This window comes from Mastacembelus armatus, chromosome 3 (assembly GCF_900324485.2).
Source record: "Mastacembelus armatus chromosome 3, fMasArm1.2, whole genome shotgun sequence".
Classification (NCBI taxonomy): domain Eukaryota; kingdom Metazoa; phylum Chordata; class Actinopteri; order Synbranchiformes; family Mastacembelidae; genus Mastacembelus; species Mastacembelus armatus.
Window position 1 is genome coordinate 7,694,541 of NC_046635.1, and position 17,356 is coordinate 7,711,896.

The 17,356-nt window shown below is 36.8% G+C and overlaps 1 protein-coding gene across 2 annotated transcripts in view; it reads right to left on the bottom strand.

Annotated features, from left to right (window-relative positions):
• Positions 1-17,356, bottom strand: part of gpc6a (glypican 6a) — a 116,460-nt gene that overhangs the window by 26,403 nt on the left and 72,701 nt on the right. For both annotated transcript variants that reach the window (XM_026320452.1, XM_026320453.1), the window contains exon 5: positions 321-451. In XM_026320452.1, coding sequence (XP_026176237.1) covers positions 321-451 — 131 coding nt within the window. The remainder of the gene's footprint in view (positions 1-320; positions 452-17,356) is intronic.

The window sequence follows — 17,356 nt, forward strand, 5'->3', positions numbered from 1 at the left end:
CTGTTACTGTGTTCTACGAGCATCCAAGGCTTCCTACAATATTGTGTATTTATATTTTAACATGCATTACTTGTTTTCCCCCTTTTATTTTTACATGTTGTAGAGTCAATGTAATTGTCCTGTATGTTGGTTTCTGCCATATATATGTCTCATATTTGTGTCATTTACACTATTCATAGTTGTAGCAGTAATTAATAACAGAAAAAAAACTGTCAAATGGACTAGAAATAGTTTTAAATTAGTTGATTTATATAATGTTCTCAATATTAAGACATTAGCAACGACTCATAACACGGTGAACTAGGCTGAGGATACAGTACCGTGGCTGACACTTGCATGCTGTTGTCCTGCATGGTCATGATGGCCTCAGAGATCTTGATGTCAATTGGCTCTATAACTGCTTCAATGTTGAATGGTCCCTTCAGTCTGTCTGCCACCAGCAACATGGCATCTGTTCACACACACACACACACACACACACACACACACACACACACACACACACACGCACACACACGCACACACACACACACACACACACACAAATCAATACCTTCACAACATCTCTGAACATTAACAAAAATCAGCGCAAACTTAGGGTGCTAGGACTTATCACGGAACTGGACTGGATCAAAGAATACAAACTGTGTTTTCTTCAAATGCGGTGATTACACAACACAAACATCCACTTCCTTCTTCCAAACACACAGTGTAGACTTTGTTTTGCGTTTGTTCGCAATAGTTTTGCGTTACCTCGCAAAAAGATTTGCATTGTGTGCATTACATTAGCTTACCCAACACTACATTAACAACGTTAATTAGCCACTTGCTAAATGCGTCCCATTACAACCCATTGCTTGTTGTCACGTTTAGTCCGTGTAGGCTATCAAGGTGAAAACGTAATTTAACACTGAGGTCGCAGACTGACTTTAAACTGGCTTTGTCTTTCTTTAACCATACATTCGTCTTCTTACCAGCCGGCTTAGCTGGAAGTGGCTCTCAATAGCTACCATTCAAAATGTGACGGAAGTGAATGTGTCATGCGTGCTGCGTTCAAGGGCTCAGAAAACCCAATGTAATGCACACAATGCAAATCTTTTTGCGAGGTACCGCATATTGCGAGGTAATGCAAAAGAATTGCGAGGTAACGAAAAACAAAGTCTAAATAATTCCCACTTGATACTTAAGGCGCTCTGTCGGATGGTGTGCAAGATCAAGTAGAAATTCAATTTTAATGTGCTTAGCTTACAAATAGGTTATACAAAAAATAATCAATTTGTATATTTGCAGTTTACTGCAGTTAGAAGGGAAATGAAAAGACTTGATTTATTTATTTGCATAAGCATTTTTAAATAGTGAAAATACATAAGACAAAAAGGCTTGAAATACTCCAGTTTACAATCATAACCCCAAACACTCAAACGTCTCACATCACATCTAAGCAATGAAATTGTTTTGTGTACTTAATAAACAGTTACAATAAACACAGAAAAACAAAAATGATAAACAATAAACAACAGAGGGATGTTGAGCTTAAAGTCTGGATGAGTCTCACTGTGAATCGATACCTGGAACAAACTGCCCACCCAACTGCCACTTTTCATTTTCATTGTAACAATGTGATATTAATATGTTTATAAAGAGGGATGGTGCTATTGATTATCTCAGACTGGGAGATGTCAGTGGTGAAAATAATGTGCTTGATATTTTCATTAGACTTAAACTTGTCTCTTAAAAGAACTAATTAAAAGTCTATCAAGTCTTCTTTGAGGGGTTAATCCTGGTTAAGTGGGAGGTCAGTGACATCACAAAGATTTCTGCACAATGACAAATGCAGGGATCTGAACAATTTCAGACAGGTCTACAGCAGCTGCTCACTACAAAAGGACATCAAAGATACAGTTCCTACCCCACTGGGTCTCTATAAGTAGTTGAATTGCAGTGCCAGTCATCAGTGATCGTTGGCAAAAACAGTGGTCAGTTCTGATTAATTATATGAAAACATTAGTAGTGAATGAAGCAAGCAAAAAGTTGTTATGTGTCCATTTCCTTTCAGGTAAACACACGTTTGTGCTTAACCAATATTGACACTGAGATCGGCGAGGTACCTATCTACATCTTGGGCACCACAAGCAGATTTTATGAATATCACAGAAAAAAGTAATTAGAAAACTGATTTTTTAAAAGTATTTATATGGAATAATATCTAGCCCTGCAATGGACTGGTGACCTGTCCAGGGTGTACCCCTGCCTTTCACCCAAAGAGAGTTGGGATAGACTCCAGCAGACCTCTGTGACCCTAAATAGGAAAAAGCGGGTACAGATGATGGCTGGATGGATGAAATAATATCTATTTTAAATATTTATACCTATTTTTAGAGCAGCATGGTGGATTAGTGGTTAGCACTGTTGCCTCATGTTCCTAGTTCGAAACCCAGCGATGATCTTTCTGTGTGGAGTTTGCATATTCTCCCTGTGCTTGTGTGGGTTTACTCCACGTACTCTGGTGTCCTCCCACAGTCCAAAAACATGTATGTCAGGTTGATTGGTGATTCTAAATTGCCCATAGGAGTGAGTGTGAGTGTGTGAGGTTGTTTGTCTCTATGTGGCCCCGTGATGGACTGGTAACCTGTCCAGGGTGTACCCCTGCCTTTGACCCAAATAGAGGTGGGTAGGCTCCAGCAGATTCTTGTGACCCTGATTAGGAATCAGCAAGTATAGATAACGGATGGATGGATTAAATAATATCTATTTTAATAAGATATATCTATTTTTACTAAAAATAACTTCATAGTAAACAAGCACATATATAAAATGACTAATTAAGATGCAGGCCAAGATCGTGTCCTTAATATTAAGGGAAAAAATTAACAAGGGTCATAAAACATGTTCAGGACAAGTAAAAGTACAAAACTGACTGAAAAAATTTGATGTTAATGTTTAACATAAAGTCAAAGATCCCATAATGGATATGAATAACCAGGTCATGTTCTATATAAGACCCATCATGACTAAAACCAGGATGAGACATTAACAGAAACTAATGTTCATGTAAAGATGTAATACAAATGGCACTGATGACCTACAGAAGAAGCTGAGTGGATCTGAATAAGGTCTCAATTGAAAAATATTACATAATTATTATTTCAAAAGGTCATTCCAGGGGCATCACTGGCCATTTCATCTAGGGCACCAAAATGTGCAGAAATGGCCCTGTTGATAGTCTAAGCCTGATGATTAAAATTGTGTATTGTAGCCTTCTGTGGAAACTTTAACTTGTTCAGTAAGAAAAGCTTTGCAGCCTTGTAAAATTGACAAATAAGATCATTGGGGCAAGTTAGGTATAACTCTAACAATTACAGCGTAACAGGCCAGCACCGAGGAAAGCCAATACCACTCAAGTCTGTCTTGACCAGCCCTTGCAGAATCAGTTTGAGCTCCTGCCCTCAGGCCAGCATTTCAGAGTGCCTGTCATGAGACCTAAAGAACATAAAGTTTCCCTCCTCTCAGTAGCTATTGACAGGGAAGGATATTAAGCTCACCGACTTGACTGAGGGGAGTGATTTAGAGGACAAGTGAGTACAGAAGAGAGAGTGAAAGCCTGTTTGAGGAGAGGTGAATTAAAAGCGTAAAGATTAATGTGCAAACTGGTGTTGCCAATTAACATTAAAATAAGCTGTAATAATATCCAGGGGCCTGGTCTCAACCAAGCAGATGTGTCTAATATAGTAGCTTCGATACAAAAGAAACAAGTAATATTGGGTATTTAAGTACTGTATAGACAGATACCTTTGCCAACAAAACAGGACAAAGATTTTTGTTTGATGTTAATTAACATGAAAAGGTTACTAACCAGTTAGACTCAAAGCTGGTGGACAGACCATTGAACTATAATCAATGGATGAGAGTTTGGTGGTGATTTTGGCTAACACCTGGGACTTTGATGTGTTAATATCAGTGGTAATTTTGGTAGATGTCTTTTGATAAAAATGTATATTAGTTTTAGTCATTTTACTCATTTTTGTTAGGGTTAGCAAAACATTAGATCAGTCTGGTTTTCATCAATATTGTGAAGTTTCTGTTGTTGCCATCTTTGTATGGTTACCGTGGTGACAGATGTTAAGATGTTAATGGAAAACACAGATTAGTATTGAAAGAGCTGAGCATGCCACCACACATGCTTAGTTCTGTAAAGTTATGGCAGAGTGTGGCTGTGGGGGGAAAACACGTGCTGAGAAAGCGTGGAAGCAAACACAGAAAACTTTTTTGACTCATATAACAAATGAGCAATTTTCACTCAACTGTGACCACATCCCTCTGCTGTGCAGAGCAGCAAATGATTCAGGAGCTGAATTTACTCACATTTTGAACGTTCACTGGGTTTAGCTTGAAACGAGAAGCAAAATCGACAGATAACATATTTCTTTCCATGTACAGGAAGATTTAGATGGTTGACTGAGGAAATTAATTCTGGAACTGTTTCTTTTTAAAGCAACACAAAAGATACCTGTATGAATGTTAACATATAACACTAACATTTACATTATATTCACAGCATCATCATTCAGAGTTAAATTATCTTACCCTTTTATAAATGTTTCCTGCATTTTGGTACAGGTATATATAACCTCTTTAGTTCATGAACTCATTGAAAGAACCAGTAACGTCTGATACAAAGGGACAGAACATCGCTTGATAAAAAAAAATGCTTCTTATGAAAGGCAGTACTGCAGGTCTACAATTTGATTCCACAAATGCAGGTAGGCTGTTGAATAAGACTGCATGACGGCAAACGATTTCATGTCCATCCATCCATCTTTCAACTTATGGTTTAGGTTGTATGCATTGATGAAAAATCTCATACATTTCATAATAGCTCTGTTCTGTTGTTTCTTTTTATTTAGTTTTCGTTCAAATATACATATATTCTTCCAAAGAAAGAGGTCCATGTGTTGTGCTGTGCATGAGTGAATACAGCTAGATAGACTCTTCTCTCCTGCCTGTTAGTGGCTGTGCCTTTGAAGAGCACTCCTGTTTGTTTACTCTGGAGTCTCAAATTGGGCGTGATGCTTGGTTAGATTTCCATCAGGAGCTAGCTGGAGGTCACTGCAGGGTGCCAACCTCAAGTCCTGTGAAGTCTTTGGCTGCCTATGTTTATCAGAGTACTGTTCTAATGCTACCGCAGAAAAAAAGCCTCAGTGGAATTCAGTCAGAGATGAACAGAAACTGGCACCAATTATGTTTCTCATTCAGAAACCTAATGATATCCTCAGTTGATTTCTGACAACCAATTTTTCATAGAACTTAATGGATATTTGATGGATTATGAGTATTAGTCAGCCATATGAATCGCTATGAGGAAGCAAGCTTAAATAACTTCTGAAATTTTGTCACATATTGTATAGGAACAGTTTTAAAAATGATGGGCTGTTGATAAAAAGCATCTCAAAGTTTAATCTGTTCTAACCATAAATCACTGGAAAGGCAAAGAAAAGGATCATTAAGAAGCACCGGCTCTGGTGCTTTATTTTTGCATTTTACTCAAACCATCTGTACCACAACTCTTTTCTATGTAATTTGGTCGCCACATTATCTATAGATTTCCTGGACCATGTTTGGCAGTTTCAGTGAGTTGGGAGTGGCTAATTCCAAATTAAACCATAATAGACTGCACGCTATTCTAAAGCGCAAATTCTGATTATGTTTGTGAAAACAATTTTAAGATCCACAAATCTCTGCAACACTGAATCGCTTGTTTTGTGATAAGATTGCATAGAAGGCAAAATAGTAAATTGATTTAAAAAAAAATTAAATCATATTTTTACTGTAAATTTGGTTTGGTATGACTTACATGTAGACTGAAAAACTTTGTTTGGTTTTTAAGGGATCAAAGTTCAGTTGTATTCTGGTTGTTTTTGGCTTGCAAACAATTAAGGCGGTACTTTTTTTTAAAATTCCATTTGTGAGTATTCTGACTTTCTGACTTTTTGTTCAGTTTGCTCCATCTGGGATAGAAAAGTGTTGCAGTGGTCGCTTCGCAGCAGGAGTGTTCTGGGCTCGAACGGCAAAGCTGACTGGGGCCTTTCTGTGGGAAGTTTGCGTGGGTTTTCTCCGGGAGCTCTGGCCTCCTCCTACAGTCCAAAGACAGGCAGGGTAATTAGGTTGATTGGTGACTCCAGATTGCCAGTATGTGTGAATATGTGACTGGTTGTCTGTCTCTACTCTATGTGTCACTCCTGTGATAGACTGGTGATCTGTCCAGGGTGTACCCCGCTTCTTGCCAATTGCCAGCTGGGATTAGCTCCAGCCCCCTGTGACCCTCAACAGGATCTAGCTGATAGATGGCTGCACCATCTGTCTGCCCACTGAGCATGACGATTGGATAATGAACAAGCATTTAAAAAGATTTTATTAAAATTTTTACTTATATATTTAACTTAAATAATAGAGGTTTCCTAATGGTGTAAGAAACTGATTAACTGAAAAGTATCCATATGGTTTTAAATGTCTGTTTCCTCATTTATCTGATATTGATCTTCAGTGATATATATTTGCTTTGAGATAAATTTAACATAATGATGAAACAATTTATTTTCCAAGTCTCTTAAAAAAACAATCAATTTGCAGAAACATCCATCTATCCATCGACTAACAGTGGTCTGTATTGGCATGGTTGTTTACTGCTGGATGTGTGCTGCCAGCTTTTTTCCCTCTTTGTCTTAGGCTGCATGCCTGGCTATTTTCTAACAGAAAACTCATTTTTCCTCACCCAGAGGGATTTGGAGAGACCTCAACTACCTGCAGAGTGCCTTGGGGGACAAAGAAGTAATTCATATATAAATCTGTGACAAATCAAAAATCAGATGTATGAACATCTTGCAAAACCAATAAAGGGAATTCCTAATGATTATGATCATTTTTAATTTTACACTTTTTATTGACTCATTTGCATTTTTGCTCTGAGTTCCTGATCCCATTAGTATATAAAATTAACTGCTTTTACTTTTGGTCACTGACTAGTCAATATAGTTTTTATGTGATGAGTGGCACTAGAGTGTTCAATAAATACACACCTCATAAGATCAATTCCTGTCACACACTGCTATATTGATCCTGATCCGTAAACTCAGTTATAATATATCTGCTCTCTGGTTTCTTGCCCATTTCAGAAAAAACTACATAGTTTAAAATATTGACAAGAGTAAAAATGATGAAAAGTTAATCTGTAAAAGTGCCACTTTCACTTCATTTATGACTTTAGTGACAAGTACTGATCCACGCAAATTGCTTTTTTCCTTGAGAAATGATTTTGTAAATAATGTCTCTGAATGATAGAGTGAAAAATCTAATGAAATCGATTAGACCCTAGGATCACGTTCAGATTTCTATGATAGATAATTTTAGACTGTTTCACACAACATAGACCAGACTGGCCTGAGTGAAATGAAACACATATTTAAAAACAAAATCACTGTGCTCTACATGACAACTCTGGAGTGAACAGGAGGAGCAGAGTGTCATGTCCAGAGTACGGCCCAGTCAGGCTTATACTGTCTACAAAATCATAGTGTGTGACTTAGTCTTCTGGATTTAAAAGCATATCACTCTCCCAGTTATGTAAAGTGAGAGCTCCAGGGTCACATATGGTCTATCATTCTCTTCAGTGGCTAAACAAAAGGTTTGAAACACTCACTAAGACACAATGACTAGTTTATTTATTGGGTGAATAAAGCAGCGATTCTCAAATACAGTCTGAAAACACAGCAAGTTTGAGAACTCACTTTGGCTGTACGTTTCCACTGAGCATCAGTAATAGTCACGTTAATTGAACTTCTACTGTTGATCTGAATTAATCAGGGGATAATTCTGTTTTCTTGGAAATGATCAACATAATGGAAAAGGAATTGCTGCGCAGCCCCCACAAATACAAGTCAGCCCAATGATTCAGATTTACCATGATGAAAATGGAAAGAATAACTTTCACCATCTGTCAGTGCAAACTGGAGAAAATGTCTGCATACAAACACTATGTATCCAACAATAGAAGTTGATGACACCCTGCATAAATTGCCAGTGATAGCTAATTGCCAATGGTGGTGTTTCTCCACATGCTGTAAATTGCACTCATCATGACAAATGGTTTGTACAAACAGTGCCTGAATTAGATCATTTTCTCTAAACCCTTTCTACAACTGACTATGATAAACTTTACATAAATGTCATGACGACACTGAAATGTGTGCACCAAAGATTGAAAAAAAAAAAAAAAGGAAAAAAAGAATTTAAAATGGGAAATACAGTACTTCATTGCTTTATGATTTAAATATAATGCCTGCATGGAAATGACAAAGTTTACAAAAAGCTTTTATTAAGTTTACAACTCCCTTTAGTAGTTATATTGTTTACCATTTTGTAATGGTATTCTATATGCAAACCATAAAGAATATAAAAATCAATATCAATTAATATCAAAAACAACTCAGCAACTGCATTTTTAATCTGAAGAGTGGAACCATGTCAGGGAGACTGTGTCACTGCACATACTCTGGTTCCTTGTTTACATGACAAGCTGAGAGAAAAAACACACTGGCTTTGTTCAGCGAGGGAATGTGTCACCTAAACACAACAGTTTGTCTCTTTGATGTTCTTTCTGATGCTGCACTCTTTTATCCTTTTTTTTATATTTTTGTCCATAACAGCTACACCTGTGAAGAATTCATGGAGAGCCTCTGGAGGTTCTGCCAGTGCAAAATGCAGTGTCAATAAAAGTGGAAAGAAATCTAGACGGTGATAAAAAAAATGAGCCATTTGTTCATATTTCAATGCCTCAACAGTATGTGTGCATTTACTAGTTCAATTTAGCTGTTTTATTTGTTTCTGTAGTTTTCTGTTTTACATAACTACAGTAATACTTTGGTTTTTGACTTTAGGCCATGAATATGGGTGAACTCCCACATTTCAGAAGAAGCAAATAATGGTTTGGAGACCTATTGATTCTTGACTGGTGAGTTCATCCACATAACATACTGAATGTTGTAATAGGCTCCCATAAAACTCCCATAAAATATCCCCAAAAAGGCATGACTTGACCATTGCCAATGATTAGTGCATTTAGACTCTAAATCATTACACTGTGCAAGAAATTTGTGGAATCAACTAAGATTTTTTCATTAACATAATATAAATATAGACATTTTACTTTTTATCTAGCATGAATTGTTCTGACCTAAAGTCAGAACATGAAGTTGAAATTATGAGCTACAGGAGGAGTTCAAACAATGCAATAAATAACTAAAACTAGCTGTGTTTTTTTAATACATGTTAAGTCATAGTTATTTGGCACTTTATCAAGCACTTAAATTGATTATGAAAACGTGCACTGTAAATAAATTTGGCTTGCCTTTATTTTACCCAAGTAACAAAAAACAAACAAACATAACAAATCTAATTCAACTGAACTAAGACAATAGTAAACACAACATATGGTATGTACAATCATGTTGTCTGACAGACAAGTTGAAGTTTTGCCAAAATATTGGCAAAAACAACAGCATTGTATTTGTGGTGAAAAAACAAACTTTGTGCGAAGAAAAATAGCAACCAAATATAAATTATTTGGGTTAGGATTGGAGTATTTAGGACTAACTCAATGTCCATCTGGTGTAAATAATTAATGTACCACAGTCGATTTCACAGGATAAAATATAGACTAGCTGATGGCCTAAATGCCAACTTTCAGTCAACATTCTTCTTCAAGGAGGAACTTTACCAATTTACACATCAAAGCCTGTACACAGGTGAGGTGCTACTGCATATGTAAAAAGCATGTGTAAAGCTTTTTGTAGCTCCACAGCGAGTCTGATTTGTGGCAAACTGTCCTAAGCTCATTCTAAGGATAGGTATCCTGGCTGATCTGGGCATATTTGTAATGAATTGCTACTGGCTAAAATAAAACTGACCAAATGATGAAGTCCTTCTGTACTTTAACTCTACTGCCACAGTTATTAGCCTGGGGTCTCCACTATACTCATTTTCCTCTCCTCAGGAGTCCCCCCCCCCATTCCCTGCTGCCACTGTAGAGCAGGGAGGGGTGACATGGTCTCAGAGAGACACAGAGTGCAGCAGAGCAAAGGAGAGGTTATATTTTACTTGTGTCGACCACAATGCTCCTTAACCACACATGCAACAAAATCTGTCAGTAATGGAGATGAGCAATTTCTCTAACACCTTTTGAACAAGCACAATGCAGGCCTGTAGAAATGTAATGTCTTTGCCACATTGATGTGGTCAAAGTCCCTTTTCACCAGTATAGGTGTATGTTTACACATAGTCTATGGTGTGAGTTAATGCTAATTTTAGTCAATTGTTCCACACAAGATGGACTCCAGTGCTAATTTTGCAGTCAATGTGTATAAAAATGGGTAGTTAGAAAAAGTTCTAACCTCTTCATCACTGCTTGAGGCTAATTTACCATTACTAGTGTAATACATCTGAATCATTATTATTTGGGTAATGTGGGCACCAGGTTTTGACCAAGAAAGTGAAATAAAAAGCCACTGATGAACAGTGCATCTCAAGTCCACCAGTTCTGAATTGCTAAAGTGCTCTTTTAAAGATAATGACACAACATCTCAGAGATCAGCAGCTGAATTTAAAAAGTCCACACCCTAAAAGTACCCTACATAGACTAACTGGGGTAAAGCTATCGATTATTCTTTGTCCTGACTGACCTCTAAGCTCTCTGAGATTTGTTTTAAAGTCTCATTCCAAGTAAATGCAAAACCACAGACTTGCTGTAAGAGAGTTCGATAGTATAACAACACGTTTGAGCATATTCATTCTAAGTACCAAAGTACAAAAGGAAAATCAAGTGAAGAAAGTCCATGTCAGCTTTTTTCCTTCAGTCATTGTCCCATTATAATATCAATATCCTTCAGAAGATTACAACTTGCATTCTTCACTCTTGTTAAGTTGGCACGTCAAAACACAAAGCAATGCTTATGGTGAAGATGCTCAGCGTCTGTGTAACAAACTAGACAAAACTTACCCTTTCATTTTAAACACAAGCACCACAACTAATCTGCTATGACATGTCAGAGTCAGTTTCATGTAACGCTTTCTCCATTTTGCAGCTGCAAGAGATGAATCAATTGCAAAATAGTCACTAACTTGCCAACATATGGGTTTGTCTTTGGGGAGGCTCGACACACATTCTTTTATGCACTTACAGTTGGGTTGTAGCTCAGTAACAGCACTTACAAATACTTCTCGGTAGGGATTATTTTCTGTTTTATGGGCTGTCACACGCGTTTGAATTATTTTAGCTCATCTGAAGTCTCAAATCGTACATCCTTTGTTCCTTACATATGAGCTCTCATGTCTCATTTCTCTTCGACTTCAGCTGCAAGACAGTACTTCTTTTTCCTGTACTGCCTCTCAGCTACTCATTCAGTTGCCTACTCTTACACCAAAGTGTGTGATCATATTTCAGGAAAGGCAGGGGGAAATAAATATATAAAAGCAAAAAAACCCCAAAAAACAAACATTTAAAACAGATGTGATTTTCATCGTGACGGATTACCAAGTAAACTGAAGTATCGAGTGAAGCAGGCAAATTGAATGTCACACAGTAATGAAATGGATGCAAACCTGTGGCTCCCCTGAAGGTTAAAAAATAGGAGCCATGCTATGAAATATAAAAATAATACTGATTACAAGTAAATTTAAAGGAATAGTTTTACATTTCTAGGAACTACACCTACTTGTTTTCTTGATAATTTGATAAGTTGGACACCACTATCATATCAATGCATTATATATGCAGCTAAAGCCAGCAGGTAATTAGCTGAGTTTAGCACAAAGACAGGAAAAAGCTAACATGGCATTTTCCTGTAACACCACAAATTGATGTTTATTGTATGGATTAGAAAAACAACATAAAAAGGTGCTGGCATCAAGTAATTCTTGGCAAGCACATTTCCCCAAATCTGTGGTCCTTTAGGTACTGTATATGCAATTCATAGCCTAAAGAATGCAATGACATAAAAATGTTTAATGGTGTAAAATAATACACTCAACAGTGCTTAACAATATGCTTTCCAGAAATATAAAAAACAAGAATAAAATAGGCAATAACATTACTAAATAAAACATAGCTGACCATTAGCTAAATGATATAATGCTTAGAAAGGTGTAGCTGCATAAGCACCCCTGCTACATATACAGTATACAGTAAACCAGCAATCTGCAGATTCTTTACAGCCAGCAGCAAGAAACGATGCAGATTCACGATGATGCTGAGGATATGGATTACTTACACTAAGCTCGGTGAGTCATCCAGGCTTCTGCTCAGTGACAGGCAGAAACCTGCCAGCTAAGTTGTTTGTTCCTGTCATGTCTGTTACTGGGACCATCAAGCTTGATACTCAGCCAGTTCGAGTGCGTGTGCATGTGTGTGCTTGTTTGTGCTTGTTAATGCCTCAAATCTAACTTAAAGATTCAGTATTTTAATGCTCAGTATTATACTTAAGGAATATAAAAGACAGAGTATGACTAGTGAAAGCATATGGCTCTGAAGTTTTTACAGTAAGAAGGTAAATACCATCTTCAAGGCTACATTGTGCTGTAAAGCAGAGACAAGCTTGGTTTCTTTAAGCTTAGTGCCAAGCCATCTAAATCTTTGAAAGTACTAGCAGGGTTTTCATCTCTGTAATTTCACATAGACCACAAAGTGAAGAGAAAAATAGCAGCTTTGAATTCTCATAAACTGGGGTGTGATGAGGAGGTCCAGTTACAGTGGAGGACAATTCATGCATGAACTTAAACAGAAATAAGCAAATAAAATCACTGAGGATCACTTACACAGTGGTGTCAAAAGACGCAACAGAGGGCAACACAAATCTATAGCTTAATTTGAAAAACAGGTGCATATGTGCATATAGTACAGGGGAATACAACAGAATTAACAAATCACTTCTCATTTAACACTTGAAGGAGCTCCTTTCTTTTATTGTAAATTCAATACAGTGTACTGACTGCTTTCTAAGCCCTATTCCCTTAGTTACTATTGCTACACCTGTCAATCTTTCCATTCCCACATAGCACATACTCTACCCGTCAAAAGTTTAGACACAGTTTCTCATTCAATTCAAAAGAAACAGTGTCCAAACTTGTGACTGGTAGTGTACAATAATATGAGTTATCAATTTACCACTAAAAAATAACTCATTTTTGAAAGAGATGGCTCTTGATTTCAGACAGAAGTGGATATAAACAGCCCCATCTGCTTTTTGGTGTTTTCAGCTGTCTTCTTTTTAATTGAAATCTTGTAAGAGTGGTCTTAAAAAGCCCGTAATGGCTACTCATATGATATCATGCTAAAAATGGAGGAAATAAAGCGCATACACCATTCTTTATTGCAGTGTAATTTTATGTAATTATATTTTAGTTGATTTTATGGTTTTATGGTTGCACTTGATATTTTGATATAGCAAGAGAAAAAATGCATTCAGGATGAAGATTAACCATCATGTTGAATATAACACAATCAGCGGTAACATTAGCGGACATTGCTGTAGCTAAATCTTTCTCAAATTCAATAAAGGGCCAAACAGCTGCTAACATTTAAACTCAGAATCAGCTTTCACACAGTCTCCATGTAATATACAATGACCAGGGCTTTTTTAACAACTTGTAAGCTCACAACCTAGTCTAACCAGTTAGTTAATGATATGTAATTCTTGACGTTTCCTTAATACTGTAGGTAGCACTCTAATTAGCTGGACTTGCTGCAAACAACTGAAGCTTAAAGCAGAAAAAAAAAAAAAAAAAATACATCCGTTACACATTAGCTCTTCTGTTTTTGCTTTTGGAAAGGCTAAAAAAAGACACTCTCCAAACTCTGCAGATGCCAAGTGTTGGACTAACTACAGGCCCAACATGTGGAGAAGTCCAAACCTTGACAGACCTGCTGTGCTAAATTTGAGTTGCAAAGATATAATTGGATAATTGTTGTTTGGGTAAGGGGTTCCTAAATCAAGGAGTTAACTATAATCTGCTGTAAATGTTGTGTAGATGAAATGATTATGTCACACTGATGTCACATACCTGTCAAAAAATGAGATGACTATGCTACAGTACAGTAGTGTGTGAATAACAGCATGAGTGCTTTCTCTTTCAGTTTGTCTGTCCTTTGTCTGTCTGCCTGTCTTTCTATCACTGAGGGTATTTTAATAAGGTTGAGAAAAGAAAAATGATAATGATGTGTCTGTCATGGTGCAGAGCTGTGTAAATTTGTCATGATGGCAGGTGACTAATGGTCTGGTATCATGGCCAGACCATACACACACACACACACACACACACACACACACACGTAAAATTCAGGATGACAAAAGTCACTCAGCACAGGTGCGAGCAGGTGAATCTCATCCTTCCTCAGGTTTATGCTCATTGTTCACTGACAGTCTGCCTTCCATTTGCAAAGACATGGAGTCATTAAAGTAACTTTTACAAACTACTCTGCTGTGACTGTAATGTGAAAGGTATGGCATGGATATAGATGTGTTCATTCACTTTTCTTCTGTTAGGCTTCATCAAAGTATTCACTATGGTGGGTTATAGTTTCTGTGTTCAGTGTTTTAGGCACAAACAACAGTGGTACATTTGTTACTTTCTACCCATAAGGTTTATAAATGTCCCACTGTGCATAGTTTCCAAACTACATGTGTATATGTATATTTAAATCATTGGTAGCCATAATTTCTTCTGCTTGTGTTGTTAAAATGCTTTATGTTAAGTGACATTTTAATGCCATTGTAGGGCATTTGGAGCACTTGACAAAAAGTTGGATTCACTGTCTTGACATGTAAACAATTAAAATCCTGTACTTTTGTTATTGTATTTTGTATTTTTAATTTTCATCCTCTGCTCTTATACATTTATTTTCTACTATAAATCCCAAAGTCAAAGGTTCTATGTCATTTATAGAGGAAATAAAATGATTTATAAATTTCTCTTTTTATAAAGAAAAAAAATTACACAGGTTACATGAATTTAATCTTATTTTACAACGAACGGACCTGTTATTGATAACTTTAGTGCCTTATAATGTCAATTTACTCAATCATTTATTTACTTTTATGCAATGATAAAGTGAAGCTAGTTTGATTGGTAAACGTGGACTACAGACATTTAAAAGCCCTAAAAAAAGACCCAGAAGACATATTTGGGTGTTGGTACTAGAGTTCCCTATTTCACATTTTCAGCTGAGGCAAGAAACACAATGCACCCTCTGTTTTATTTCATCACAAGATTTTTTCTGTAGCAAAATGATGACAGATAAACCCTGATCTTCAGTTTCCCAACAAAATTGAAAATCAGCCATGTGATGTGACTTTCATGTGCTGACAGAGAGAGACACAGAAAATAAGGCGTGCTCCATTTATTGTTCTGTGCTTGCCAAAAGTTGTTGTCTATAAACATGTCAGAAAAAGTAGGCAATGTCATCATGTGCCTTGTGGTTTGGGATTAAAAAAAAAAACATTTCTATAAGCTTTAAAGACGAAACAGGAAAACAGCACTAAGTTCTTTCACAGCAGTAGAACTCCATGTTGTGATTATTAAAAAAGTGGCTTCTAACCAACAGTTGTTTTTATTAGTTCTTCTGTATGTATATTATAGTTTTACTTTGTCTCAAAGACATATTTAAAAGGACTTAACGTTAATGATACATTTTTTCAGTGGTCTGTGCAACTTTATCTAATTAGTCTAAAATATTTTTACTCTTCTTTCTTTCACAGCACATTTTGACTTGTAATAGCCAGAATAACACTAGTCATTAATAAATAATTAATAATTCAACAATTAATTAATATTTAGTCAATTTTTACCGATCCCAGTGATCCAAAAGGAACAGTGGTAGGACTCTGGAAACGGTTCAAATGAACTGAATGCAGCCAGTATTAAGGCTATTAATTACACTTATGCTTTTTTCCCACCATATAAAAAGGACTCTAAAGGGTACACGCATGTCTGTAGCTCAGTACATATTGTATTATATAGCAGAATGGAGTTACAAGGTGTTATTGATGTTAAAAGGTTAACCTGTTAAGAGGGTGCTGTATTATGGGCTGTTAGTATTATTATTCCAAAATATTAACATTAATCCATCTACCTTATTTTATAGAGACAGATACTGTAACAACCTTTTCAGTTGTGATTTGCTTCAAGCCTGCCTCTAACAGTGAGGTATGCTGTTATGCTAAAGTCTGTATTATTACCTGGTTTTAGTTTAGTTCACATTTTATGGTGCACAGGCAACTGGCCCTCACCTCCTTTGTTAATGAAAGCAAGAAAGAATTTTCTGTTCTCCTGCTGTGGAAGTTTAAAACAAAAATAGTCTCCAGTCTTCTTTCTCCTATGGTCTTACCAATCAATGGTGTCAATAGTGACATTTAAGCATGAACAAAGTCTACAGAAAAATGTAATTGAAGGCTCTGCCTCTAATCTAACCTTCTAATAAGTGATCATCTCAAGGGATGACAGTGACAGACTGTGTATGAGCTCAATCCATAAATTTCTATAATGCAAAGATGTGCTCCAGTGGTGAGAACTGACCTGTGATGCATTAAGAAGTTGTCTCTGAAAGGCAAATCAATATTTCTTACTAGCTGCATAGTAAGCAAATCGAAATTCTTTAGCAACAGATAATGAATACAAAATGTCACTAGACATCAAAAATGAGTCTTTCATGGTGAAAATAAACATCCCTTGGGTTCTACATTTCAAATTATAATACCCCCAGCAACACCGTCTTTATAAAGCAAAACAGTGCCTTCACAAAAGCTGGTTCAAAATTAAAAATCCACTTTTTCTACACCTCAAGGGTGTTTTTGTCATCATTCTGTTGAAACAACAGCTTTCCCCATTACTGTCAAGCACAGCGTCCCTTTGCGGCAATAGATTTGCCTCTTCACAACCGAACAAGACACTAACTTTTTAACACATGTCATAAAGCTGTGAGACATCTCATTCAGTGCATAGGGGCCTGTGTTGATCTGAGACTTCAGACGTGCCATTGGAGAGAACAACCGGCACGTCATCTGATGGCTTCTCGAACGACAGGCTTGTCACAAAACAGCCAAAAGCTTAGAAGTGCACTTCACTTGACACACAGTCTTCAGGGATGTCTTTTAAAAAAAGGTTGCCCCATTTTTGAAAAATCTGTTAGTGTGGGTGGGAGGATGAGATTGGGGTACATAACAAATAAAGCAACGGTCTAAAGAAGATCCAGAGGGAACACTCAATGCGCCTCCTTGGTATCCATTTAACAGGAAGGCTTACAGCAGCCAGCTAC